At 42.6% G+C, this 26,719-nt stretch overlaps 1 protein-coding gene across 1 annotated transcript in view; it reads left to right on the forward strand.

The window, feature by feature from the left end:
- LOC126401136 (transcription factor IIIB 90 kDa subunit-like) overlaps window positions 1–26,719 on the forward strand; it is a 153,567-nt gene that overhangs the window by 87,216 nt on the left and 39,632 nt on the right. The window contains exons 12-15 of the mRNA XM_050062238.1: window positions 2,303–2,364; window positions 4,212–4,293; window positions 4,482–4,537; window positions 6,794–7,062. Coding sequence (XP_049918195.1) covers window positions 2,303–2,364; window positions 4,212–4,293; window positions 4,482–4,537; window positions 6,794–7,062 — 469 coding nt within the window. The remainder of the gene's footprint in view (window positions 1–2,302; window positions 2,365–4,211; window positions 4,294–4,481; window positions 4,538–6,793; window positions 7,063–26,719) is intronic.

Raw genomic sequence — 26,719 nt, forward strand, 5'->3', positions numbered from 1 at the left:
GAGGACGAGACACCTCCACCTGGAGTAGTATCCAGCTGGGCTTTATCTAGAGCTGGCGAGATATATTTCGGCCGTGCTTTGGAAAGCAGAGCTAAATGTAAACAAACATGGCAGCACACCGGTAAGGTAAGACAACATGTTTACATGTCGTTTTCTATATGTTGTCTGACATTTATCCTAACGATATGAGGCGGTCTTTGTGGAAAAAAAGCTTGTTTAGTGGACTAACTTTGCACTTGAAGGTTGCCCGTTCACTTACGTTTCCTATCCACTGTCTCCTATCGTCCAAAAACAAATTTAGGACGATAGGAGACAGGTTGAAATAAACCGAAATTTCCCTTTAAGTTTATATTTTGACAATGGTAGGACATCGAGAAAGGAGTCCAGCTGATGGCCAGGTAACGTCCCGGATATCAACACAACTTTCATTCTGGAACTGAACCATAACGGGACGTCTTGACTGGACATTCAAACAATGGTTAAAGTCTTATGCTTGACCCAGTATATGTACACAGTGTGCATCCAGCAGCTTTATACATCCTAAAAACTAAAAATAATAAGTCAGTGTTAACTCACATGAGACACAAACACTGGTGTCCGGGGTGAAAGTCCTGTGCTTGAGCCATTCTTCCTCCACAACGTCCTCTCTACATGGACTTCTGACTCTGGAAGTAAACATGGGAGTTTATTTTTTTAGAATTAACCACTCCTAAATTTACGGCTTTAATCTTGGAAATTCTGGGGCTTATTTGGGGAGGAATATTGTCCCATCCCCATTTTATTTATTTTATTTTATATTTTTACCTGCAGTGGCCCTGATATAATACGCTGTCCTACTACACTGTCACTAAAAGGACCAAAACCCTCAAAAAGTTTGAGGGTAGGAGTTATTTTATGAACTTTACCTTCCTGACAGCCAATGTAACATCCCGATCTTGAGGTCTGCAGATTCTTCTGCACGCTCACCAAGAACAATTTTATGGGTTTGATCAAATTAGCGAGTGTAGATATATCAAAGCCAGGCCTGAATAATAACTCGGTAATTGCTCCCTCCCTCCTCCTCTCTCCGGGGTTGGACCGGTGTTATCAGCTCTTAGTCTCGCTGCCTCTCTGCCTCCCGGAGCTGCCAATCTCTCCCAGGGCTTGTCTCCATCTTATCTCCCCCTCACACTTCATGGAGAGGAAGCTCTTAGAGGGCTGGGCCCGGCAGATAGCGACTGACCTGTCTCTTCCCTCTGGAGCGGTTTCTTTTTTTAAGGAAGCAGCAATCTGCTAACTGAACTCAAACGGCCGACTAGATTATCCCCCCCTCCCCTCATCTCACCTCCTCAACAGTGGGAGAACACACCCTTTACTGTCTGAGGATGGGTGTTTTCCTCCCTCCCTGTCTGTGCACCTGTCTCTCCTTAATGAAGCGGGAAGGCTGCCTGTGGACTCAGGTGGCACGTCTTTGAAGTTGCCGCCCTGTTGGGAGTTTGAACTCGAGGAAGGAGGGCCCCTGTGAACGTGTCAAAGGCAGAAAGCTGACAGAAGTTAAACGACTCCCATAAACCTGCCGCTCGCTGCCTCTTTAAAACATTTCTCTCCATCTTTACTCCTTTGATTGACTGTCTGATGTCTGCAGGCAGCCGGAGAAGAGTTGCACTTTGTTCCAAAACAGCTAATCAAGGTGGAGGATCTTTTCGAGTGAAAGCTGTTGAATTCCTAGTGATGGTTTTCGTCTTCACTCAGCGCCTACACTCGCTCCCTCCTTTTGTTTCCTTTATCAAAGTCAATCAGATTTCCTTTGAACCTTTTCTCTTCCAAAATTGAAACGTGCGTGCACACCTGGGGATTTCAAATACCTCTGTCTGTTATCAACACATTAAGAATGTCTGTTGTTTTCTCTCTCGCAATCAGCTCCATCGCAAAGAGACGCAGGTAAAAGCGAGTGTCAGGCGTCGCAGCTTGAAGAAAAATGCAAATTGCCGTTTCAGCATCTCCCAGTTTCAAAATAAAGCGCGCTGCAATCTAGAAAGCGTATCGTAATTGAAAAGAAAGTGAGTTTAAGGTAGATCCGCTTAAACGCCAGCTAAGCCTATTAACGTCTTATCAGAAGTCACAGTGCGTTTTATTTGCTGATTAACCCTCGATGGAAGATGTTCCACAAGGAAGAGATGCAGCAGGATGTTGCTGTTTTTGTTTTGTCCCCTGCCAGCTGCTGTTTCCTGGTTTACCCCTCTGGGACGTTGAAGCTGCCGTGAAAATATGCGTTACAGCAAATGTTCAAAGTGTGTCCGTTCTGATTTTGTCTCTGTGACAGATGGTGCTGCTGACAGCGGGGAGCTGGACCTGAGTGGGATAGATGACAGCGAGATAGAGCTGGTATGTACCTGCTGCCTAATGAGATCCACTCCAGCTGAAACACACAAGTTAATCACGCACATGTTCCTAAAATGCACATCAGAGGAATGTTCCCTTTCCTCGAGATGATTTAACAGCTCTCAAAAAATCCCTCATGCATCTGTTTGAACTCTTATTGTCCTGAATTCACAATGATAATGTTGCAGATACTCATGGTTTCCTGTGGTCCCTGGCCAAGGTGTTACAAAAGGCCTCCTCAGATACATCAAAGCAAAAACAAAATCTGAACATGCAGTTTAAAAGGCTTCCTAAAATGCATCATTGTTGGCAGGATGTGGCAAAAATGATTTTAGTGAAATTTGTTTGAAAGTCTGATCATGGGGCAAGATTAAAGTGAGAAGGGTGTGGAGCACATCCAGAAGAATTCCTAACACTTAGAGAAATTAGTGTTTCAGCATTTCAGCTCTCTTCTCTGAAACCCCTGCACTTATTAGAGACAAAAGACAAAATTAAGACAAAAGTTTTATCTTCTTCTCAATCCCTGCACTTATTGTATTAAAAATTGTTTATTTTTTCCTTCACTCCTGCATTTATTAAAAAGATAAAGAAATTCTCCTAAATCCCTGCACTATTGAATAAATAAAAATCTTTCTTTTCTCCTTAACTCCTGCGCATATCAAATAAAAAAAAGTCTCCTGCACTTTGAATAGAAAAACAGTCTTTCTTCTCTCCTGAACGCCTGCACTTTTAAATAGAAAAATTAAAGTTATCTTCTCCAAAACTCCTGCACTTACTGAAATAATCAAACTTTATTTTCTCCCAAACTCCTGCATTTTTAAGTAAAAAAAGATCTTATTTTTTCCTAAACTCCGGCACGTATTGAAGAAAAATTACCGTTATTTTCTCTTAAACTCCTGCACTCAGTTAATGAAGAAATACCTTTGTTTTCTCTTAAACTCCTGCACTTATTTAACAGATTTTTTTTTCTCCTAAACTCCTGCTCTTTGAAATAAAAAAAATCTTAATTTTCTCCTAAACTCCTACACATATTGAATTAAAAAAAAAATCTTAATTTACTCCGTAACTTCTGCACTTATTGTATAAAATATATCTATAATTTCTCCTAAACTCCTGCACTCACTGAATAGAGAAACATCTTTACAGCACATTTCAAAATGCAAATTAAAATCAATAATTATAAAAAATCTAAAATGAAATCTAGTCAAATGGTGACAAAATGAATAAAATTAAGAAAAAATTTCAATAAACTGGAAGCACATGTGTGCGGCTGTGGGTTTTTGCATATGAAATCTAGATATTCTTTATTATTAAAATAACACATTTAGAAGATTGTGAAAAAAATTCAGCTCTGCTAAAACCCTCCTTAACAATGAACATGAAAGATGTTCTAACCAGGAGAAGTGTCAGCTTCAATCTGCAGTCCTCACCACTAGATACACTAAAATCCCCCTAAATCTTACACACTCGACCTTTAAAGTGTCGCAGTCTGCCCATAGAGGCTTTAACTCCCTGTATAATTATATAAAAGTACTCACTGTGCATATTTAAGCATCTAACTTTAAACTCAAGAACAAGACTTAAGTGTTTTTGCCATGCTGACTTCAGTATGTTGTGTTTAGTGAACTTCTGTCTAATAAACACCAGAATATCAACTGATCACATCAAAAATGTGTCTGTTCCATTATAAACTAAATATTTGACACATTAAAAACCTGAAGTAAACATTGGGCTCAATCACAAAGGCAGTATTTGTTGAAAGAAATGAGACTATTTGACCTGATGCACAAAAATATCAGTGAATTGTTCCGCACATTGTTTTCCTCGAACTCGTCTGACTCTCTCTGCAGTATCTGCTGAGTGACAAAGAAATCAAAGTGAAGACGGCGCTGTGGATGGCAGAAAACTCCGACTACCTCAAAGAGCAGAAAGGTGCTTTCATTTGTCTTTTTTAGTCGTCCCAGAATCTACCTCCCACTCTCATTATTTTATCAGCTAAACAGAGTCAAACCTCCAACTGAACCTGCCAGCGTTTGTGTCCTGTGGTAATTTCCCACTGTGTTGTGTTGATGTTTGTATCTCACAGTTTGTGTTCAGGCTGTTTGTTGTTTCTGTTTCAGAGAAGGAAGCAAAGATAGCGAAGGAGAAGGAGCTCGGGATCTACAAAGAAAAGAAGGTAACAGCGTTCAGCCTTAGAAACTCTAAGATAAGAAAGGGCAGGTTGTCAGAGCTCGGAGCTGACAGGAAGTTAATCGGAGGCAGAGTGACGGTCAGACAGTCAGAGGTGGTTTCAGAAAGTTCAAATGGACTCGGAGCATCTGTGAGTTGGAGAGGAAAAGTGTAGTATACAGGCGGGTCATCAGTCAGGCAGGAAACAGGCAAACAGACTGAGACACTGACAGTTTGTCAGCAGAGAAAAGAACAGTCACAGAATCCTGTTCGTATTTACAAGGTACCTATCCATCAAGCACCTCAACCCTGATCTGTCATCGTTCTGAAATCTGCACCTCTTCACAAAGCTGTTATTACTCACAGGACAGCCCTCAACTAAACACATTCTTAGTCTGCTCGTTTTTATTCATTTCAATCTCCTGCCTTGTTTTTAGCTTTGAAGCCCAGTTCAGCCCAATGACGCGTGACGAGACGAAACCGCTTTAGCACGTTGCAGAGAAAAGTTGCAGCTGATGGTGTCACCTGCAACTCAGCTGGTCAAATCGCCGGTGGCTGGTTTAAAAGCATGTCATCTGTTTCGACAGCCAATCAGCTCGTAGTGAAGTCCGCTGGTCAAGTCAAAATGACCACAGACGGAGTGTTCGCTTGCTGCAGCAGGTGCTCCGTCCCAGCTGAGCTCTCTGTTTCCGTCCTCATGGTGTGCCGGTGTTGGACGATGGGTCTCTGCTGCTGCTCATTGTATGTGCTTAGCGAGAACTTGTGGACAGGAAGTGGGCGCCATACTGTTTCCTGCACAGTGAAACAGGAGGCTGATCAAAAACTAACCAAGATTCTGTTTCTGAGTTTTCTATTTCTCGTGACAAATGTTCTCAGAAACATGTTTAACTTTAAGAGATTGAGCTTGTTTTGTGCCAGCCGGCTGCCATTGTTTCAAATGGACGTGTTCTCATTACCTCACCCAGTGCATTCTGGTAGTTGTAGGTTTTCTCCCTCTAACACCACTTTCAATAGTATCTGCATCTTCCTACTGCATAGACATCCTAGTTTTATTAAAAGGCAGTGAAATACTTATTTAATCCCTCAGGTTATCTGATATTTTCAAACTCATCAAATCTGGAGACTCCACAAGAATCACTTCACTTCAAAATGTTTCAGATTGTTGTATTTGAGTAAATGTTTGAAGCCAAATGAGCCGCAACTACTGAATATTTTACAAGCTATAGACAGATGATCAGACAGACAAAACACAGACAGACAGGCAGTGCGTCCTGTGAAACTGGTTCCCTCTCAGATCCCATTACTGGTTCTGGCACAGGCCCTTTGTTAGCCCCAACATCTGTTCACTGGTTTTAACTAGCTGGATTAACTGCAGTGGAACAGAGACCTAATGAGACATGCAGCCTCCTGACAGCGCTGATCCAACCACAGCAGCACACTGTCATTTCACTGACAAACCAGTGAATAAATGAATAAAGCGGAGGACAGTCTCGTTATGTGTGTGCGTGACAAAGATAGCATCCTTTTGTGGTTTCTAACACTAAACATCCTGAGTTGATTAGCTGCTGCTGAGGGGGTCACTTTAATGTCAGCTGAGGATTTTAAGTTAAATTGCCTCAAATCAGTGTGCCAAGAAACTTGTGAAATTTCAAACCGTGTCATTGCTGCGTAAAATGTGTTTAAAAGTTGATGTTTTCAGTGAAGAGAAACTCAGCGGATCTGTGGAGATAATTTGGAGTGAGGTCAAGGTGAATGTTGAATAACTGAAGCTGGGTGATAACCCCAATCTGGTGTCTTAATAGAGATAAATGGCTGATTACAGAAATGAGCTCAGCTGAACATTTGCTTGCAGATGATGTTCCTCTGCTTGTCTGAAATAACTCATTTTTTCACAGGGCACATTTTTTCCCCATCTGCGACCTAATTGGTGTAATAGGGAGACAAAATATTTCAGATAACATTTGACCCTCGTCTGCTGAGTGGAATCGGAGTAGATTTAGTAAAGTTAGATCGACTGCGAGGTCTTAATCGTGATTTGTTTATAATGTGGTGCTCCAGTCACGGCCAGGGCGGTGCTGGGTTAGTTGTGAATCAAAGAAAAATATCTCTGCTGCAAAAAGCTCCAGTATGGACTCCCAGGAATATTTTTACCTGTTGTGGTGTAAACCTTACCATTAATACCATTTCCATTTTCTGGATATGGCAATGTCTCCAGTTGTTTTTCCACAACAGCTCACTTGTACTTTGGTTCTTCTCCCGACAGCCCAGAGGACCCTCCAAGAAGCGCCCGCCGATCCGAGCCAGCACCGCAGACGAGGCCATCGAGAAGATGCTGGAGCAGAAAAAGATCTCCACCAAGATCAACTACGACGTCCTGAAGGACCTCAACATCAAGCCCGGCGCCAGCCCGGCTCGCAAGGTCGAGTCTCCGAAGAGGGAGCCGTCTTCTGCCACCAAACTGACCGGACGCAACCGCAATCCTGCTCGAGCTCCACTCAGCCTCAGCACGCCGCTCAGCACCCTGGGAAAAAGGTTGGTGCAAGGCATGTTTTATTCAATTTATTCTGTTTGCTTCTTTTGAAGTTCATCAAAAACAGAATTACATCTTATCCAGAGTCCAAAAATTGGATCGTGACATTTGGGCCCTGACTCAGGGTGACGGAGACACAACATGAACTAAGCCCCCAATCTTCCCCAAACAAATCAATGAATGTGATTAACTTGCAATTATATATAATTAAACTGGTATTTTAATTAGACTTGAGGGTGGGCCAGGGCAAACAAACCAGACTGAAATATCTCCAGCGTATGGAGCAACCAGATTTTACCTGGACAAAGTGAAAGAAACCAAAAATAAAATTCACAGCAAGACGCACAACCCAAATTACAGCCACAGTCGTACGTCTTTGCCTTACATACAGAGAGATGCAGCCAGAGAGTTCGTCTGTCTCACTTTTCCTCCACTGGAAAAGTTCACAGTCTGTCTTTGATGATACATTCAGTAGCGATATCTTTCTGTAAACGAAAACAGAAAAATTAGAGGTCCTAAAAGTCAGTCTGGGAAATGTAGGAAACTGCCAACAGAAGTCAAAGAGGACAGAGCAGAATCACAGCACTTAAAGACTGGTGACATTTAACATTGTGATAGTGTGTGGATGTGTGCCAGAGGTGGTAATGTTTACAGCGATGTCAGCCTCATATCGAGTGCATGGAAACCTAACATACCACATGATTAGTGCTCAAACGATTAGTCCATTATTTGATTAGTTCATGACAGAAAGTTTACAGCAGTTTTGATGAATTGATTGTTGGTCATTAACCAAACATAAATGCCAAACGTTCTTTGGTTCCATTTTCTCCACTGTGAAAATGAACTGCTTTCTGTGTCGTGTGTTGTTGTAAATTGAATCTTTGGGACTCTTGGTTGAACAAAAGCAGCAGTTTTGGCTCCGGAGTCTTGTTTGGGCCTTTCTTACATTAGTCTTTGACATTTTATAGACAAAGTGATTGATTTAGTGAATTATTTATGGCACCACTGAACATAATCAGCCGCAGTAGGAAATTACGACCGTCCGCTGGTAGGTTTTGACTTTGACTAATAACTGTCTAATCAATCAGCCGGCTCATTTCGTTGTGGACATGTAGTCCATATTAAAAAAAGATCAAAGAGATAGAAAAACTTTTAAAAAAGATGATAAAAACAGACAATAAATCTAGTAACATTAAAACAGTCGTCACATGAATTCAACCCATTCTCTAAGGGGATAATAAACTTGTGTAGCGGTGATGACACAACCCTCATCTGCACTCAGTAGCCTTTGTAAACAGACCTTGATGTGGAACGTCCAATGCTTTACGATACAACAGCACTGCAGAGTTTAAAGCCAAAGTAGGCCATTTTGTTGTGGCGTCATTGGGCAAAAATCCCGTAGTAAACTTTGAGCGTATTGAAATGCAAGTGGACTGAGGGATCACTAGACTTCTGCGCCTCTTCTTGGCTCTGTTTTCAGGCTTTAGAAAATCCAGCCTGCAGGGTTCCCACGGTCATGGAAAACCTGGAACAGTCATGGAATTTTACAGTCATATTTGCCGGGGCCTGGGAAAGGCATGGAATTCTGTTGTGTATGATAAAATTGTTACAGTTAATCTTATGTGGCCACACATTCTTACTCCGACCTCGTCACATATTGACGTCTGGTCATGGACTTTCAATGTCCACATACGACGTGCAAGGTACTGTACCCTGGGTGTGTTGGTTGTTGATGTTCTGGGACGCCATGTTGAATTCTGCCTGTTACATACATTGTTTTCTTTCAAAATATGCTTCTGTTTTCACAGGAAATTTAACATACAGTCTCTTTCAAAATAAAAGCACTACGTCAGTACAAAATCGTAAATTGACGTTTTTGGGGTTTGGCTTTAGAACAAAGTCGGTGTTTGTTGGACCCATCCACCACATCTCCCACCCATCCCAGTCGGACTTTCACCACCTTAACTTTCGTCCTGCTGCGTTTCCCCCTGACACCACTGGGCGCCATTAAACTATAACGGCAATCGGCCGTTGGTTTCTGATTCTCAAGTCACTGCCAAAGCGCCGGATTTTGACTACTTCAGAGTGAGACCGGGATCTATGTGGATAACCTTCCATGTGACGTAACCTAATGGCAAGTTATGTTTCTGTAGTTGTCGATGTAATGAAGCTCTAAAATGTATCAATGTGTGAAAAAGTTTGGTTTACCATCACGTACAAATCTTTATTTTCTCCCTGTGTTTCATCGCTTTCGAGTTTGAATTTGATATTTTTGAAAAATGTCGAGTAAGTCAGGCAAGAAAGAAAAAAAAACGTTATAATGGGTCCTTGAAAAGTCATGGAAATGTTTGGAAATTTTGTCAATGAAAAAGCGTGGGCCCCCTGATCCCTTGATGAGAGAGAGGTCATTTCAGAGAGAAGACATTTCTGTTGGCTGTTCTACAAATGCAGATGAGCGTGCATGTCCCCTCAGTGAAAGCCTGATTCAGTGGTGGAGAATCCTGCAGAGAAAGTTGCCCTTTCAGCATTGGCAACACCTGCCTACACTGCAAAGCGACCCAACAAAGGAAGACGGACTTATCAACAAGAGAGACAATAAACGAAACAAATCACGTGTCAGTATCAGTGAAGATTTTTAGAGGTAGAGAGAAAATGTCGTTCATACTTTTGCCCTCTGCTACCAGGAGCTAAAGGCTCACGACCGGGGCTTCAAGTTCACGTTTATGTAGCTAACGTTAGCTAGAGCTTTGAATCAAAGTGTGTTCTCCACCTCACTCCACGCCGCTACAAACCACCTCGCTGGGAGGAGAGTGGGCCGCAGCTCTGGAGATGGACCCCAGAAGCAGCCGCAGCATCCCAAACCCCAGCTCTGGGGGACTCGACAGCCCGACTCCCTACAGGATATACAAACTTTCTGTTGCTGCCGTTACACAGGTTATTCCTGGTGCTGCTGCTGTTAGCCACCAGCCCGTTGTGACACCAGGCACTGGGGGCGTTTGAGCTGGCCAATTTCAAGCTGCTACATCCGCCGTCCGAAGGTTTGTCTTTAGAGCTGCTGCCTGCTTTGGGTTACACCATGTTCACACCGGACGTGGAAGCGCCCCAGTTGTTGCACAACCGCCCCGGTTCATTCGTGGATAAACTTGACCAGACGCCAAACTGTCATTGCAGATTGTGAGCTGGCCATGGAGCCCAACAGGTTAACATGGGCCCTGAAAGAAAGCAGGAAATGAAATGTATTCTCAAAATCTGCTGTATTTCTTGCCTTTTCCAGATTCCTGCTCTCCCCAGCTTTAATGTGTTCCATAGAAGGAGTTTCCCTTTAAGAACAAATCTACTTTGAAATACTAATTTTCTCTTTACATCTTAACTGTCTGTTCATTTCTGTTTTTTAGCATCAGATCTGATGTCAAATACTCCACCATATGTGAGCATATTAAACAGCTCTGATGTATAGTGAGTAAACACGACCTCGTGAAGATAACAGCTGTTGTGCTAGCATCTTAAAGAGGTCCTCTTTTCGCTCCTGACTATCATGTTAAATACTCACTGAATTTAATCAGATAATTACGTTGTACCCTCCCCTTGTTAACACTGTTACCTGTAATGTCAACCACCAGCACAGCCCTGATAAACAACACCTAAAGTACATAAATCCATATTTAATTAGGTTTGCTCAGTCCCTCAAACCAGTAAATAATCCTCAATGCAAACAGCAGATGCTCGATTGAATGAAGGCGCGATGGATGCAGAGTGTTTACTCGTGTCTAATGCAACACCAGCCGTTCCTTCTCTGCCACTCGGGGTCACATCCACCCGTTTTTTGTGTTTTTCTGGCACGTGATGGTGGCTTCACTCCATAATGATGAGGCTGCACTTCTCCCGTCGCCCAGAATAATCACCTGCGACAGGAGGACAGATGCTCAGTTTTGTGTGTGTGTGTTTGTGTGTGGTTTTTTTTTTTTTTTTGCTTCTCGACTCTTGTGGGATTTTCTCTCCTTCCACCTTCTCTGCCAGGATTTGTCTCTGGCTGTTGCTCTCCCCCTCCTCCTCTCACGACATGCATTCACAGGACTGATCCGCACCGAGCCTTTCAGACGAATTTAATGGGTTTTCTGCAGCGAGGAGAAAAGCTGAGGGTTTTTTTTCCCTTGTTTGTTTGGTGTAGGTGGAAATTGGTTTCCTATGGTTCTGTTTTTAAAGCCCTTTCAGTTAATGTTAGTTTTAGGTACCATCTTGAAGCTTTATAGGAGTCCTGTAGAGGCAGCTGTTTAGTGACTCCCCCCGTCCCCTGTTTCCTCCCTTGTTCTGTGGTTAGTCATCTGGTTGCATTTTGCTAGGCCTTCGTAAACCCTGTCCTGAGCTCTGTGATAATTCACTGTATTTGCTCTCAGACCCACGGTGGAGTTCGAGAAGTCTGTTTGTTATTTATGTCTTATTTATTGCAATTGGGAGTTTTTTTAGTGCTGTTTTTTTCTTCAAGTAAAATAAAAAGTATTTATAACCTCTCTTTAACTAAACGGGTCTGTCACTGTGCTCGCCACAGAGTGACGGGGCATGTAAACAGATCAAAACAAAAGAACAGACACATTACAGACTTTAAGAATTGAGGCCAAAGTCTGTTTGTGTACAGAGAGTTGAAAACAGGTCATGGAAACAAATATGAAACATGGAATTAACTTCAATGAAAACCCTTAAAGTGTTGTTGAATAAGTTCTTATGATAATTTATGGTGTGTTTGGGTGGCTGTGGCTCACAGAGCAGAGTGCGTCGTCCATTAATTTCAGGGTTGGTGGTTCAGTCCTGAGCTCCACATGTCCTTGAGCAAGACACTGAGGCCCAAACGCCCCCATCAGCCATTGATGTGTTTTCCATTATTTACCTTTCAACCAGCTAACTATTCATTGGAAGTGCATGTTATTACAGACAACTGAAGAACAGAAGAAGAAGAAAAGTAAACAAAGAAACAGACACACCAGAAAGCTGAGAAACGGACATGAAAGGAAAAACAAACAAACAACAAAACAAACAAAAAAGACCTTGAAATGGGAAAGACTTTAAAAAAATGTAAAAGGAGCACCTCAGCGCAAACACACACAAAACAGAAAAAATTAAGACAATGAACACCCACCAAAAATAAACAGAAGGCCAGAAAGAAAACAAGATGAGATTGAGCAGACAAACAAAAAATCTTGAAAAATCAGAAAGTCCTGATAAATAGTAACCAAAAAACATGCGCAAAAAATTCCTCACAAATATCAACAAACAAACACTAAAAGAACAGAGGCAGAAAAAACCTGAGAAACATACAGAGAAAAAACAACTCACTGGGGAAAAAAATAAGTCGTCCTGAGAAACTGAAACAGAAAAAATCTTGAAAAAGAAAAACTTTTCGAAAACCTTTTTGATAAATTAAAAAAACAAAGAATTACAAAAAGCAAAATGGACAAAAAAGAAATAAAAGAAAAGAAAAGGGAAACCCTCTAACTGAGAAAGAGGAACACAAAAAAACTGAAAAACCTGAAAGGAAACTGAAAAAATAACCAAAAAATTAAAAAAAAAACACCTTTGAATAATGGAAACAATAAAACACCAATGAAAAACAGAAAAACTGAGATAAAGACACAAAAAAAAGAGAAAACAAAAACAGTAAAAATATGAAAAACAATCAATGAGAAAGTGTAAGAAAAAAAACTAACAATGTAAAAACAGGGGCAGAAAAACTCAGAAAAAAAACAACAAACAAGAAAATTTGTAAAAAAAAAAAAAAAAAAAAAAAGAAATCCACTAAAAAGAAACACAACAAACCCTGAAAAACACAGATAAGAAATGGTAAAAATAAAATAAATAAAATAAAATAAAAATACCCAGAAAAGGGGAAACACTTGAAGAACTGAGAAAGAGGAACACAAAACGAAAACACTGAAAAAGCTAAGATAAAATAGACACGGGGAAAAAATCTACCAACAGAAAAACTTAAAGGTAACAAAAAAACACGTAAAGAAAAAAAAAACATAAAAAGAATGTAGAAATAATGACATAAACACAAAAAAACAACAGCGTAAAAACAGAAACTAAAGACACAAACAAACCAAAAATAGAAAACGACCTTAAAAACAGCACAAATCTCACATTTGGATCAAAGTCAATAGAGAGGCTCCGTCTCAGGGGATAAAAAAAACACCCTCCTCCTCTGACAAGATGATTGATGACACAAATTATGACACATTACAGCACTTCCCATTTAGAGGGTGGTAACGTGATGCTTTATTGATCGTCGTGGGGAAATTGCCTTTGTGTTCACGCCCCTCCACAGGGAGGTCAGAGGTCGGCCTGGACGCAGCGAGGCTGGCAGCGTGATACAGTGTCCTGCTCGAGGACACTCCAGCAGAGTGTCTGTCTGTCTGATGAGACTTTAATCCGAAGCCTCACCCTGAAGTGTCTCATTCATCCCACGTACAATGCTCAAGGACAGAAAGTAACTTGAGAGCTCGGACGACAAAGGAAGACACTTTTTGGGGAGAGGATCCTCGACGTCTCGGATACAATGGATCATTGTGGGGCTGCGTTATTAATCAGCTCAACATCACCAGCTTATTTTTATGGGATGATTCTGATGTGTTACTGGTCCTAATTCTCGCCATCTTGAGACTGTTGATCAGACGAAACAAACCATTTGGGGATGTCACACTAGACCAGTTTTTGACAATTTTGAAATAGTACTTAAACAGAAAGTTTTACATCAGCTGCAGCCATCTTGGTTGTTTTCGAAAATCCCTCAGCAGCGTTCCTCTGTCTAAGCTAGGTTTATGCTTGGCTCTAGTGTCCCTGGCGCAAGGATGCATGAGCCAAAAATGTCATCACATATTTTGTGTTCAGTGTGAAGGCTCCGCAAGCTGTCATTGTCTCAAACAGGACTCATGTTAGATAAACGGTTATGACTGTCGAGGTCGGGGCCAAAGAAAATAAAACATGATTCGTGTGGTTCCCAAAATAAGACTTATTGTGAAGAGGATTTTTCTATAACCTAAAAGCATGAAAGGCCAATCAAACATAGAGTTGTCTGACTCGATCCAATCAAGCTTCTGTGGCGGGAGATTCCAAACTTTTTGAACTACATCTTGACAGAAAATTTGACCCCAGTATTTATGAAAGTTTGCAAGCAGCAGCCGTGATTACACCAAACCAACAACAACAGTGGCCTACAGCAGAGCTGAGAGGCTGCTGGATTTGAGCCGCTCCAGTTGGCTAATGGCTGCTGCCAGAGTGGCAAATCTCCTCCTTGGAAAGCCGACATGCTTCATGAATGAAGGACCATCTCCAGTTTCGTGTTTGGGCTTTGATCTGTCTGAAGAGGGGCTTCGCCGGCACAAGACCTGTCTGGTGTTTTTTAAGAATGGGCGCTCTCTCCTGAAGTGTTCGACCTGTTTGAATTTTTAAAACGCATTCCTGTTTCGTCAATGAATCATTCATGGCCATCGCTGTTGTGAATCATTCATTCCGCACATTCTTTTATTTGTCTTTTCTCTTCCTGAATGGAAACTCGCTTCGTCCATTTATCCAGAAATCGCTGAACTCTGCACTTTGTCGCATTGAATGCACAACAGTGTTTTCAACCCCTGCGGTTTTTCAGTTTTCAGTAGCTCTACCCACAAGCCATTAGGAACAGGAAAATGCCCCACGGCCTAGCGAGCAACAAGATGGTGATAATCCCCCATTCTCTCATAGCATGTCAGACGCAGCACTGGAATGAAAAAAAAAATTAGAAGAAAGACAAAACCATCTCAAACAGCGACGGTTGAGCGCAGAATGGTCTCTTTCAGGCCGGCAGTGGAGGAGCAGACCGTTGCTCTGGCCCCTGAAAAGGTTGTTGTGCTGGTTTATTGAGAAAGGGGAGAGGCCTGGTGTCAGGGAGACCTATGAAAGTGCAGGAGAAGGCCTGCTGACAGTGCAGCCATTGTGCCTTGTTTCGAGGCCTCGCTGAGGGGCTACACTGAGGCATTGTGCTGCTCCGGCCTCCCCTCCCTCTCCCGGTTCCTCCTCCAGGCTCCTGGCTGCTCCCAGCGCTCCACTCGAGGGTTTGCTCTTGTAGATGCTCAGCGCCGGGGCTCAGAAGTTCAGCCTGGAGTTTCTCTCTTCCTTTCTTCCACTCTCCCCTCCGTCTGCTGCTCTTGCTCTTAATATTTTCTCCTCTTCTGGCTCACTGTGCAGATTCTTCTCATCGTGCTGCCCTTAGTTGGATATTCATCAACAGATCTGTTTGAGTTCATCTCTAACTTCTGCATTATAGATAACGATATTAAAGCTGAGAGATGATTGATGTCGTCTGGATTCTTTGTACCTTGTTCCTAAATTATACTGATGTTGTTTTTCAGAATGGCTACAGCTTCGTTTTCGTTAACTACTTTATCTTCATTTTGACATTGATGTATTATTTTGTGGCTGTGTTAGCATTGTGGTGCACCTCTGTTAAACTCGAAGACCAAATACAAATCAAATTTGAATCGATGGTAAAATCTAGGTAACATTTCAGTAAGCACATTTTTTAAACACTTTTTGATTTAAGTGCAGCTACTCAAATTTGTGGCATCAGCCCTTTTTACACAGAGGCCGATACGAAGTCTCTTCTTTATATCCGCCTTTGCATTTTTACACAGAACCAAACAACGGCAGAATCATGCTGCCCCAGTGTTTGATTTTAAACGGTATGCCGGCATCCTGGAAGCAAAAAGACACGTAACATGTAACACAACGGCATCAGCCTCTTGTGTGACATATAGCATACGCATCGGCAGCTCTTTGTAAACAGTAAGAACGGCATTAACGTGGCAATAACAAACATTTACCATCCCTGTTATATGGCAGCTGATCTCGTCTCCTGCTCAGACGGTAAAGCGCTCCCACACATCACCGTCTCCCAAATTTGCATTTTCAGCAGCTTTTCTTCTTCCTTGAGATAGCTGCTAGCTGCTAACTGCTATTAGCTGCTTTTTAAATCTCCTGCAGTGGGGTTGCATGCACAACACAGTCAGTGATCCCGTCCTGCAGGCTTTCGCTTTTACACAGACGTAGATTCAGCGCTGTTACTACCTCCACTGCCGGCTTAAAGGTGAGACAACTCTGCCCTCCATTCTGTGATTGTCCCAATTATAAAGAACGGCGAGGCAGAATAGCGGTGTGACATTCCTGCCTTGAATAGGCAGTGTAAAAGGGGAATGTGAACAAGTCTCTGTTCTCTGAGACTGTGGAAAAGGAGGAAAAACTGGTGGAGTTGTGGAGTCAACAAGAGTCGGTGTTGAAATCAGTGTTTAACTGATCCACCAACCGGTGCAATTTTTGGAACAGTTCACCTCTCATTCCCACAGTCTCCTCCCAACTTAATAGCACAGCTAACCAGGCAACAAAATCCAAAATGTAAAGATTATACGCAAATACAATTTATCTTTGTGGATTATATTGATGCCGAATTGACAAATATACAGTCGACATGTGACGCCTTTTATCTTGTGTTTCTAGTGATGTGGTTTTTTTCCACACAAGTAGGGAATTATTAAAATGTCATATTTCTTAAAGGGAGTTTGGTGTCATACTTTCTACCAGGAGCAGGATGGGAAATAATCTCAAAAGAGGTCTCGATGTAATCGAGTAGTGACCCTGAAAGATCCCCAGTCTTTGCAAAATCTTATAGTGTGTGACGTCCACTCACATTGTCTTCAGATGTGAGTGGACGTCACACTTTAGTCTTTTAAGTCTTTTCAAAGTCTTCGTGTGCATGGTGGGCATTAGCAGCTGCAAACTTTCCTCGTGAGGATTGTTAAGCACCGTCTCCAAATGAAGACTTTTGACATCACACAGCATGAGAAATAATGATTTTAAAAATCCACTGAAAACGGCACATTATTATTTTACTACAGTTGTGTGGTCCATCAGGTTTCTGCAGTTTACTTTTGTGTCTTTGTCCACTTGATTATTTGCAAACTGCACCAGACATTAGCAAGTCAATACATTTTTTAGGGATGTCAGCTTCTGTTTGGGCGCAGGAGTACATGATTCAATAGCATCTTGGGAGCTGCCTCGCATCATTATAGTCTAAACTGTCCTGTCCTGTTCGAAGACGTGCTCCTTTATGCCCGTCAAAACTACAAAAACTCTGCGTGTGTCGGTGTAAATACTCTTTATGTGTGGGCTGTCTAGTCTTTGTAGCTTTCAGTAAACATCTGTTCCCAACTTCAGGTGATCACCTGTTCGTCTTCTCAGCCTGTAAACAGTCCCATTTTCTTCGTCTTGTTCCCATCGTCTCTTCTACTCTGAAAAAGCTCCTTCACTCACCATCTCTCATCCTCTTTTCCCCCCATTTACCTCTCTCATCTTTCCTTCACCTTCCTCTTTCAATGGCTTTTTATCGTTTTCTTGTTCCTTCCCCTCCATTTCCTCTCACTTTACTTTCCATCTTCTTTTTCTCTGTCCTCAAACTTTGTCTCTGTCTTCTTCATCCCACTTTTTATCTGTTATTTTCCCCGACCTCCTTCTCTCTCCTCCGCCTGTCCTCTATTCTCTCGCCTACTTTTCTAATCCTTGTTGTGTCTTGCAGTTAAAAGCCTTCAGCAGCAGCTACAGGCCCTGTTGTATCGCTCTGCACCATCATGTGTGCTCTTGCTTTGGGGTTTTGCAACTCGCTAACGAGTTCTTTGCCTTTATTGTCTTCTTCTCTGTTGTTTTTTTTTCCTCCTCCCCGTTTCGTTTCTTTCATCTCTCCTCTTGATCTCTCCACTGAAGTGTTTGCACTTTACAAAACATGGTGTAAATTTGTCTCACTTCACTCAGACGAGTTTGATCGCAGGACTTGGAAATGAGCAGCAGAATTGGTGTGACGACGGAGCGGCGAGTTTGATGGGAGCAGTTTGAGTAAACAAAGGGTGAAAGTTGTAGCAGTTACGGCTTGTTGGTTTCGGCTGACATCTTACTTCGCTTGTTATTGTTTTTAAAGGTCATGGAAGGTTTTCCTGTTTTTTTTCTGCAGATTACATAAACCCGAGGCCTTACAGACTTTTGTCTTGTTTTGAGTAATGGAGTTTTAGTCACTGGGTCGGACTTACTACACGGATAAAAATGTAGTTTTGGGAGTTATTGAGCTCTAAACTGTAGCCAGAATATTTTATCTGTGTTCGAGCCTTTGGAAGCTGATCAGAAACACAGGAATCTGTAAAAATTCTAATATTTAAGATTCTAATATTTATAAAATGAATTTATAAGAATTGATCAGGGACAGCATGAAAACATACTGGAGTCCACAAACTGTTTTCAAGATGCAAACACTTTTGGAGAGCGTGTGACATTTTCAATTTATGCTTCGGCATAAATTCAGTCCGAGTCCATTTCTGTTGCTGTTTAGTATAAGCTGCACAGACTGCTGTTTAAATCACACAAGTATCCTGCTGTATAAGTATTTTTATCTTTTTAACCTTATATTTATTGAATATTCAGCCCCCAGTTTGTCTGTGAGCCGCAGATTCCCCTCACTGTCTACAGTGTTCTGGGAAATAAAATCAGTGAATCGATGAATACTGTTGATTTCCTCCTGTGGCGCTGACATGAAAACTATTTTGGTTAAGTAAATGTCTGCTGTCAGCCGGTCTGGTGCAGACAGTTTGGCCGGCCGCTGTCCTCTCAGCTCCTAAGAAGCTGCTGCTGACCCACGGCGGCTTCTGTGGATAGAGATGCTGATACAGGTTGGAGTCGGTGTGGGTACAAGGCCTTATTTACATGGATACCGATACAAATAAAACGGATTTATATTTAGCCCGTGTAAAAAAAATTCCAGGTTTACACGATCAGTTGTGAAAACGATATCCCTGTTTATTGGGCACAGCAGACGTCTTTGTGCACCGATGTAGATGTGATGTTGATGCAGCAGTGCTTAGTTCATTTGCAAGCTCATAAGTAGTCCCAAAAGTGCTAACAAAACGTAAACAACCCGGCATATATCCGCCATTGTTGTTGTGGTTTCCGGGCGCCTAATGGGCATGCGCCAACTGGGTTGCAACGCCATCGTTTTCCCAAAATCTCTGTCTATCCGGTTTACACGTCTCCATACAAACATACATTTTTAAAAATCTTCACTTTGGAAGTTGCTTTTGAAAATCTCTGTTTTCGTCAAGAAAAACACTGGTTATGTGTAAATGACAGGTGCAAACACAACGATAAATATCCGTTTTCAGTAATATATAATATTATATAATAATATTGAAAATACGTCATTTCTGTCGAACATCACTCATCAAAAGTGTTGCGCACTCAACCATAAATTAGACTTTAATGTGTGTATTGCATTTAGGAGACACGTCATGTTATTTTCTAAGGACATGCACAACCAGTACTTCAAACGCACGCAGAGTACGTGAGGCAGCCATGATGTGAATGCATAGTTAAAAGGAAGTATAACTGAAGCCATAGAGGCCTGAAGAGGTCAAGTTCAGTATTTCACAAGAAAAAGGAGAGCTTTCATATTTTTATAATCATCGCTCGTCCTCTTAGGTTTATATTGCGACCTGTTGGGTGTCCTCAGGTATCTGCTTTTAATTTCATTGTCCTCTATTTTCATTTTGTTCCTGTTTGAACCCAACAGTATCAGATCATCGTTATCCCAGTGTAAACCAACAGATAAAGACATTTAAGTTTGTCCATCTTTATTATCCATTTGTTAGTTTTCCTTTTGGCCTTGAAACCCAAACTTTTACTGTGTCTGTACGAGCTAATCACCAGTCGTCACAGGTCTGTAGAGGCAGGCCTGCAGCACTTCTGTCTTGTCTCTTGGCGTCTGTCCCTCTGTTATCTTGTCTCTTTACGTCACTCCATTTCACCTCCACCCCTCCCTCCCTTCCTCCCACTTCTTGTTTTCATCTTTCACTCTGTCCCCCCTGCTAGCTCGGCCCTTCAGAGCCCTGCTGTACTCACTGTACTGGACACTCTTTAGTTTTCAGACGTCCCATGCTTTCATTCACTTCTCCTCCTTTCTTTTTCTACCCCCTCCTTCTGTCTCTCCACCCTCCACCTCCTCCAGCCAGCTGCCAAACAGACCCTCCCTGTTCCCTCTGTCCCCACTGGAGGATGGAAAAGCAGTCTTCCAGAAATAGCCCAGATAATTGCCCTCTAGTGATATTTTTTCCTCCTCTTGCTCCTCTGCTCCTTCATCTGTTCTTTCCCCCATTCAAAGCTTTTTCTCCCCCTTTTCTGTTTTTAGAGAATTCGTCTGATTCCTCTGAGCTTTTTTTGGAGCAAGAAAAGAAAAGAAAGAAAAAGAGAATTCCTCGCTGCATTGTTTTTCTACTCAGAGGGAGGGGGGAAGTCAGGGCAACCACTTTGGTCTGTGTTGGTTTTCCAGAATTGTAAATCGGACCCACAGACTCCGCCAGCGCCGGGGACAAACTGGAGAACTCAGCAGTTTTCTAGCCAGATGTTGCCGCTGCCGCCACTTCTCCACGGCTGTGCCAGAGCACGGCAGAAAAAAGGAAATGCTTCCCATTTTGGTTTTTCAGCCTGTCAGAGCAGGTGTCGTGAGAAAGTCAAAAAGTCATCTGAGAGTTTAAAAAACTTAACAGAAACAGGAAAAACTGAGAGCAGCTCCAGTTAAATCTCCACCTGCAGTGAAGGGGAAAAGGAGGGGGGTCGGACTCTGCAGTGTGGATCATATTTTCCTGCCCGGCACACTCGATGGAGGAGGATGTTTTTCCTTGTTATGCGACCAGCTGTGTTAGGGGAGGGTGTATAATTTGTCTGTGGTTTGCAGCCCCTCCCAGTAAGCCTCTGATCCCCCCCAGCACTTCTCCTCCCCTCCCTTCCCCCCTGCAAAGTGTGACCAATGAGCCGTTGGATGCTGGTGGAGGTTAGCAGACAGACAAACAGACGGACAGAGAGGGTCATGGGTGCTGCCAGGCCCAGCCCACCCAACCTCCACCACACACTCACTAGGACTCTCCAGCAGCCACGTGATGTGCCACATATTACTGATGAGATTAAAAGCGTGTTTCTGCAAAACGTGAGCTTTTCAGGAATTAAGGGTTCAACAGTTGTTCGTTTTAAAAGCTGATTGTGCAGTTTGGAGACTAAATGAGTGTATTTTAAAAAGGTCTTACAGGCCCAGAGTAAAAATATTCACCTGGCATGTTACTTAACTAAAAGATGCGCCACCACTATGTTAAAATGCTCGATCACATGCCCTCAAATATTATAGATAATTACAAATAAAAGAGGACCTATTTTCAGGTTTATACATTTATTTCAAGTTTCTACTAGAACATGTTTACAGAGCTTGGTCTCACTCCAAAGTTGTCAAAATCCAGCCCTTGGGCAGTGACTTGCAGCGTCAGCAACCAACGAAAAAAGGCATTCTTTAACGTCAACATGATACGCAGGCACCGGCGGTGTCGGGGGAAAACGCATCAGGACAAGAACGAAAGTTAAGTTGGCGAAAAACTTATTGACGAATAAGACAAATGAGGATTGGTGGATGGGTCCAACAAACCATGACTTTCACCCAGGTTTCGCATCCCGTAAGATTCTAAAGCCAAACTTCTTCTTTTTTCCCTAAACCCAACCATGTGTTTGTTGTTGAAGGAAAAAGAACATAAATTCGTGGCATTGTACTGACGTAGTGCTTTTATTTTGAAAGAGACTGTATGTAAACTGTAAATTTCCTGTGAAAACAGAAGTGTATTTTGAAAGAAGACAATGCATGTAACAGGCAGAACTTGACACGATGTCCCAGAACGTCAATGTACCCAGGGTACCTTGCACATCGTATGTGGACGTTGAAACCAAACGTCAATATGTGGTGAAGTCTGCTCTGATTGGTCGGCATTTTCAGATCATCCACATCTGAGTTCTCGGTGTCTTTTGTAGTCAGGGGAATGACTGTGATGAAGCATAGAGACACCCAGGCACTTGGAAACCAAAATCTTGACAGGCGGACGTGTTCCAGCAGGAACATGATCTAAAATCAGGGAGCAATTAACAAAATCAGCAACCAAGTTTACATGTTTTCCTGACGTTAGCATGTAGCTACATGTAGCAGAGATGTAAACAATTGCATCACGATCCGACGTTATCTTTTCGGCAAAGTTAAAAAAAATGTTGGAAACAGAGTATTCAGAGCAGTCTGAAGGGTTTCTTCTCACAGGGATTACTTTACCGTATGTTTATACCTCATTATTTGAAACTTAGTTAGTTGTTTAATATGAACATTTAACATTTTAGCATTTGTTCTTTTTAGGAAAAAAACTCATTATAGTCAGACTCAAAGTTGGCTTTGTCGGGAGTTATTTGCTGTGCAGTGAACAGGAGAGAGGAAGTACCGATCATTGCCCCATCAGCTGTTTCCGACTGCTCTTCATTCAGATGAATGTTAGACATGTCAGATATTTTGGTCAGCCATTGTCAGCCTTTCACAGTTTGATTCTCCAAATTGGCAAACAGCGTTCAGAAGTGACACGAAAGCATCACATCGACGGATAATACGGAGGGCAGGTTGGTGAAGCCGTGGTAACAGCATACATGCCTCTTTGACGTTTCCTTCGCCGCCTATTGCGACGGATATAAGCAAGAGAAACTTTATTATCATGAACTGTACTGGTGTGACGTTACACACAAACAAATCTTTATTGACAGTTGTCAATAGCCAGAACAGTCTGCAAGGGCTGACAGACCATTTTGTCTTGCTATCATACTCGTACAGTGTGAACGCTCAGGTTGTGACTGATGATCGGACTGTGCAGTGTGAGCAGGTAAATCGTGAGCTTTGGCTTGACATCGTGACGATTTCCTCATGCAGTAGGAGTTGGAATTAAACAACAATTTAAAAAAAAGTGTTTGCCCAGCCTTAAAACGTGACCTGTATATTCAAATATTATGCAGCCTTATAGCGAGCTATACACAGAGGAACATCTTAACTTTTAAGTTCAAGGAAGAAAACCACCCACATAAGAAATTCTAACTCTGTTACATAACGGCAGTCATGCATGATGTTTCGGCTTGATGAGATAAAATGTTAACATGAGCTTCCCTCCTCTGTGATTTGGGTACTTTGGGTATTTCGTCTCACAATCTGTCCGTGGCGTGCCAGTCCATACGTGACAGTACATGCTCACATGCCTGTGGAGATGTTTGGCTGCTGGTCGCATGTTAAATAAAGCACTTGCCACATACATTTACATTTAGGTCTTTAGCTTCCACTCTCATCCACAGAGATGTTCACATATTTAATCTCCCCTCCCCCTCCCTCCCTCTCTGCTCGGACGAACCCATTTCTCGTGAAGCACTGAGAAATGAGAGCATCTCTTTGATTCTGGACATCCGGCTCTGCTCTCAGCAGCGACAGCAGCTTTCCCTCCGCAGCCTTTCCCATCCAAACAGCTTTCAACGGCCAAACCTTTGTTCTGCAGCGCGCCTCGCACTGTAACTAATGGGACAGCCAGGGCTGGAATTTCGAGGGGGAACTCTAAAACTGGGCCATTTGGAAAACATCCCAGTTTTATCCACGGCTTAGCCACAGAGCAAAAGAAAAAACAGCCCAGCCAGCAACCGAAAATGTTGACACTAAAAGAGTTGATACTATTGTGGTAGTTCATGGCCTCACAGAGCCGCAGCGTAGCTTAGCAGCCGAAGGCTTTCCCCCTGGAGCCACGAGAAGGGACGCCTTAACACTGAAATACACTGAGATACTTCCTCTTTTGTCCCTCTTTATCTTCACTCTCAAGTCGGTCTCCACTCTCTTAAAACCCAAGACGATATATTAGTTTCATTTTTATATTTTATTCCCCTTCCCTGCTAAGTTTTATTGACACCATCCCCCCAGCTATTGCCAGTTGTCAGCCAGTGGCTAAACTGCCTCCCTCAATCGCCTTTTCAGCTCAGGCTTAGTCTCATTGGCAGTAAGCTGATTAGGAACGAGCCGCTAAGCCCGGCAGAGACTGATAGCCTAACAGAGAGAGTCGCGGCGGAGTGGATGAGTGAAGGAGGTGAGGGAGGGGAGGAGGGTGAGACAGACAGGAGCTAGTGAAAGGATAGAAAGTCAGACAGACATACAAGCAGGAGGGGGAGGCTATTAGATGGGAGAGGGATGTAAAGTTTTGTGGTTTGACGTCTGCAAGGTAAAACCACGCCTGCTGTGTGTAGGAAAGTGCAGGTTAGAGAGCGTGGAGGAGCAGCTACAGTACATCTGTCCCCGTTTGACCCCCGTTTTAAGAGGACGAGAAAGTCTGGATCGGCCAAGAGAGAGTCGTGAAGCGTTACAGAAGCGAGCGTGGCTGAAGGGCAGCAGAGGCGAAAAAGAGATAAAGAGAATGCATGTGCTTTAGTTGTCACAAAGTATGTCGAATGGATGAGTGATGATCAAGAGAGAGGGAGATGCAAAGACAAAGAACAGTCAGGAAGGAAGAGACGAGAGAGAGATGGTTGATACAGAGTGGAGGATTGTATTTTCTTCAAAATTGTAAAGATAAAAGACGCTGAACAGAAGAGAAACTAAGGAGAACGTTATGTAAACTGACAAACAAAGAGAATGAAAAAGAGCAGACGAAGCAGGGCAGCACCTTTGTTCATTAGCTGGCAGGAAGAAAAGCCATATTTACACTTGGTCTCCTGTCTACATGCAGTTTAACACACTTTTATTTGCACTTAAGGTGGGTTTACAGTTCTGTGTTAAAGTAATACTTCATCCCAAAACAATATAAAATGTATATACTGGTAGTTCTCACCTCCCCAGGCTCACTAAGGCCCCAGAAGGAGTCTTTTATTAAATAGTGTTTTGGAGAGCAGAGCACTCGAAAAATAAAAGCATGTCAGTGGAAACAGACTCTGACGGAGGCCAAATGAAAGACGCCAAAAAAAGGTTATAAAACATCCAAAAAGCGTTCTGAAAATTCCTGTGCAGCATCATCCAAGTGTCTTGTATCAATTTGTGGGCTTATGGAAATCCAAACACAACCATTTTTTGGCAAACTATTGTTACACAAAGCATTTCAGCATATTCTGGATATCTTTCATTGTTTGGCATTTGATAGAAAACTTTAAAATGTTTTCTGGGAACACAGAGAGTCTCGGGAGGTGAGTGCTGCTTACAGTTTATATTGTTTTGTTGGTGACCTGTTCCTTTAAGACTCATGACTGCATTAATGGAATCATCTTGGATATTTTAATTACTCTTTAGCCTCGTTTCCACCAAACACCTCCGTCCAGCACTCACTGTATTTCCTCCTTTATCAGTCTGCACCTTGTTTATCGTCCACAGAACGAGGCTGCACGCCGACATTTTCAGAACAAGATAAAATAGCGGGTTTGTGTATCTCGTCCTTCTCAGGCAAGCTCAGGGGTTCATTGTTGCCGTAGCCCGACGCTCTGCAATGCTTTTTTCTTTTGTTCTCAGAGTGAGGATTAGAACATCTGCAGTTCACATAACCTGGTGGAAGATCCACTCATTACCTAAAGTTTCTGTCGTGTAAAAACTAAAGTGATGGCACTGATACACTAAGCTGACAGCTGGCTGTTGGTCAATGTTGGGCTGTTGGTGAGCCTTAGCAGAAACGTTTCCTGATGGTTTGAGTTTCTGTTCATTGGCACATGGTAAATATGTTTTGTTCTTTCAACATTGGATTGTGTTGTTAAAGTGCTAAGTGGCTAACTAGCATCAAAACAGTCTTCAGGTTTCCCTTTTTGAATGAAGAATACAGTCAACCATCGTCTGCTGGTGTGGAGAGTCATTTCCTGTCGTGCAGGCACAGAATATACGTACTGGTTGGTTGTCAGCTGAAGTCTTTGCAGTCTGTTCAGCATTAAATCAGATCACTTGTTCACAGAACAATGTAAAAGGCCAGCTGTTTCCTTCTTATGGCTGACTTCTTCATTAAAACGACACTAGTTTTTTTTTGCTGCCCCCAGAACTCTATGACCTCTAGTATTAAACCATATATACTGTCACCCAGGGCGTAAAATTAACACCCACCAAGCGCCAATGGCGGGTAAAAAATGAGTTTGGCGTGTAAAACAAAAACACACACCCACCAGTGGCTGATTTTTGTACATGTGCCGGGAACGCATGACGTCAGCTACCAGAACTTGTTTCCCGGGCATTATATGGTAACTTCTGAGCAAGATGTGGCGACACATTTCTGCCGTGAAGCCATCACCAGAAAAGAGGAAAAACGAAGATGAACATGTTGGACTTGGACAAGAAGAACAGACAGTTAAACGGAGTACAAATGTCGCATGGCATTTTATTGAAAAACGGACACTTGGAGCGCTGGTGGCTTAGTGGGTAGAGCAGGTGCCCCATGTACAAGGCTGTTGCCGCAGCAGCCCAGGTTCGACTCCAGCCTGTGGCCCTTTGCTGCATGTCACTCCCTCTCTCTCTCCCGCCTTCACGCTTGTCTGTCCTGTCCATTAAAGGCTAAAAAGCCCTAAAAAATATCTTTAAAAAAAAAAGAAAAGAAAAACGGACACTAGACGAGGCTGGCCAGCCGCGGTCATGGCTGACCTACGACCCGCACACCAACACGATGAGCTGCAGCCTTTGCCGCAAGCACGCCAAAGAAACACAGAGGACAGGGTTGGATTTTCCTAAAGTTGGATTTTCATACTAAAAACGTAAGGTAATTATTTTTCGTCAAA

The sequence above is a fragment of the Epinephelus moara genome, chromosome 14 (genome assembly GCF_006386435.1).
Source record: "Epinephelus moara isolate mb chromosome 14, YSFRI_EMoa_1.0, whole genome shotgun sequence".
In the NCBI taxonomy this organism is placed as follows: domain Eukaryota; kingdom Metazoa; phylum Chordata; class Actinopteri; order Perciformes; family Serranidae; genus Epinephelus; species Epinephelus moara.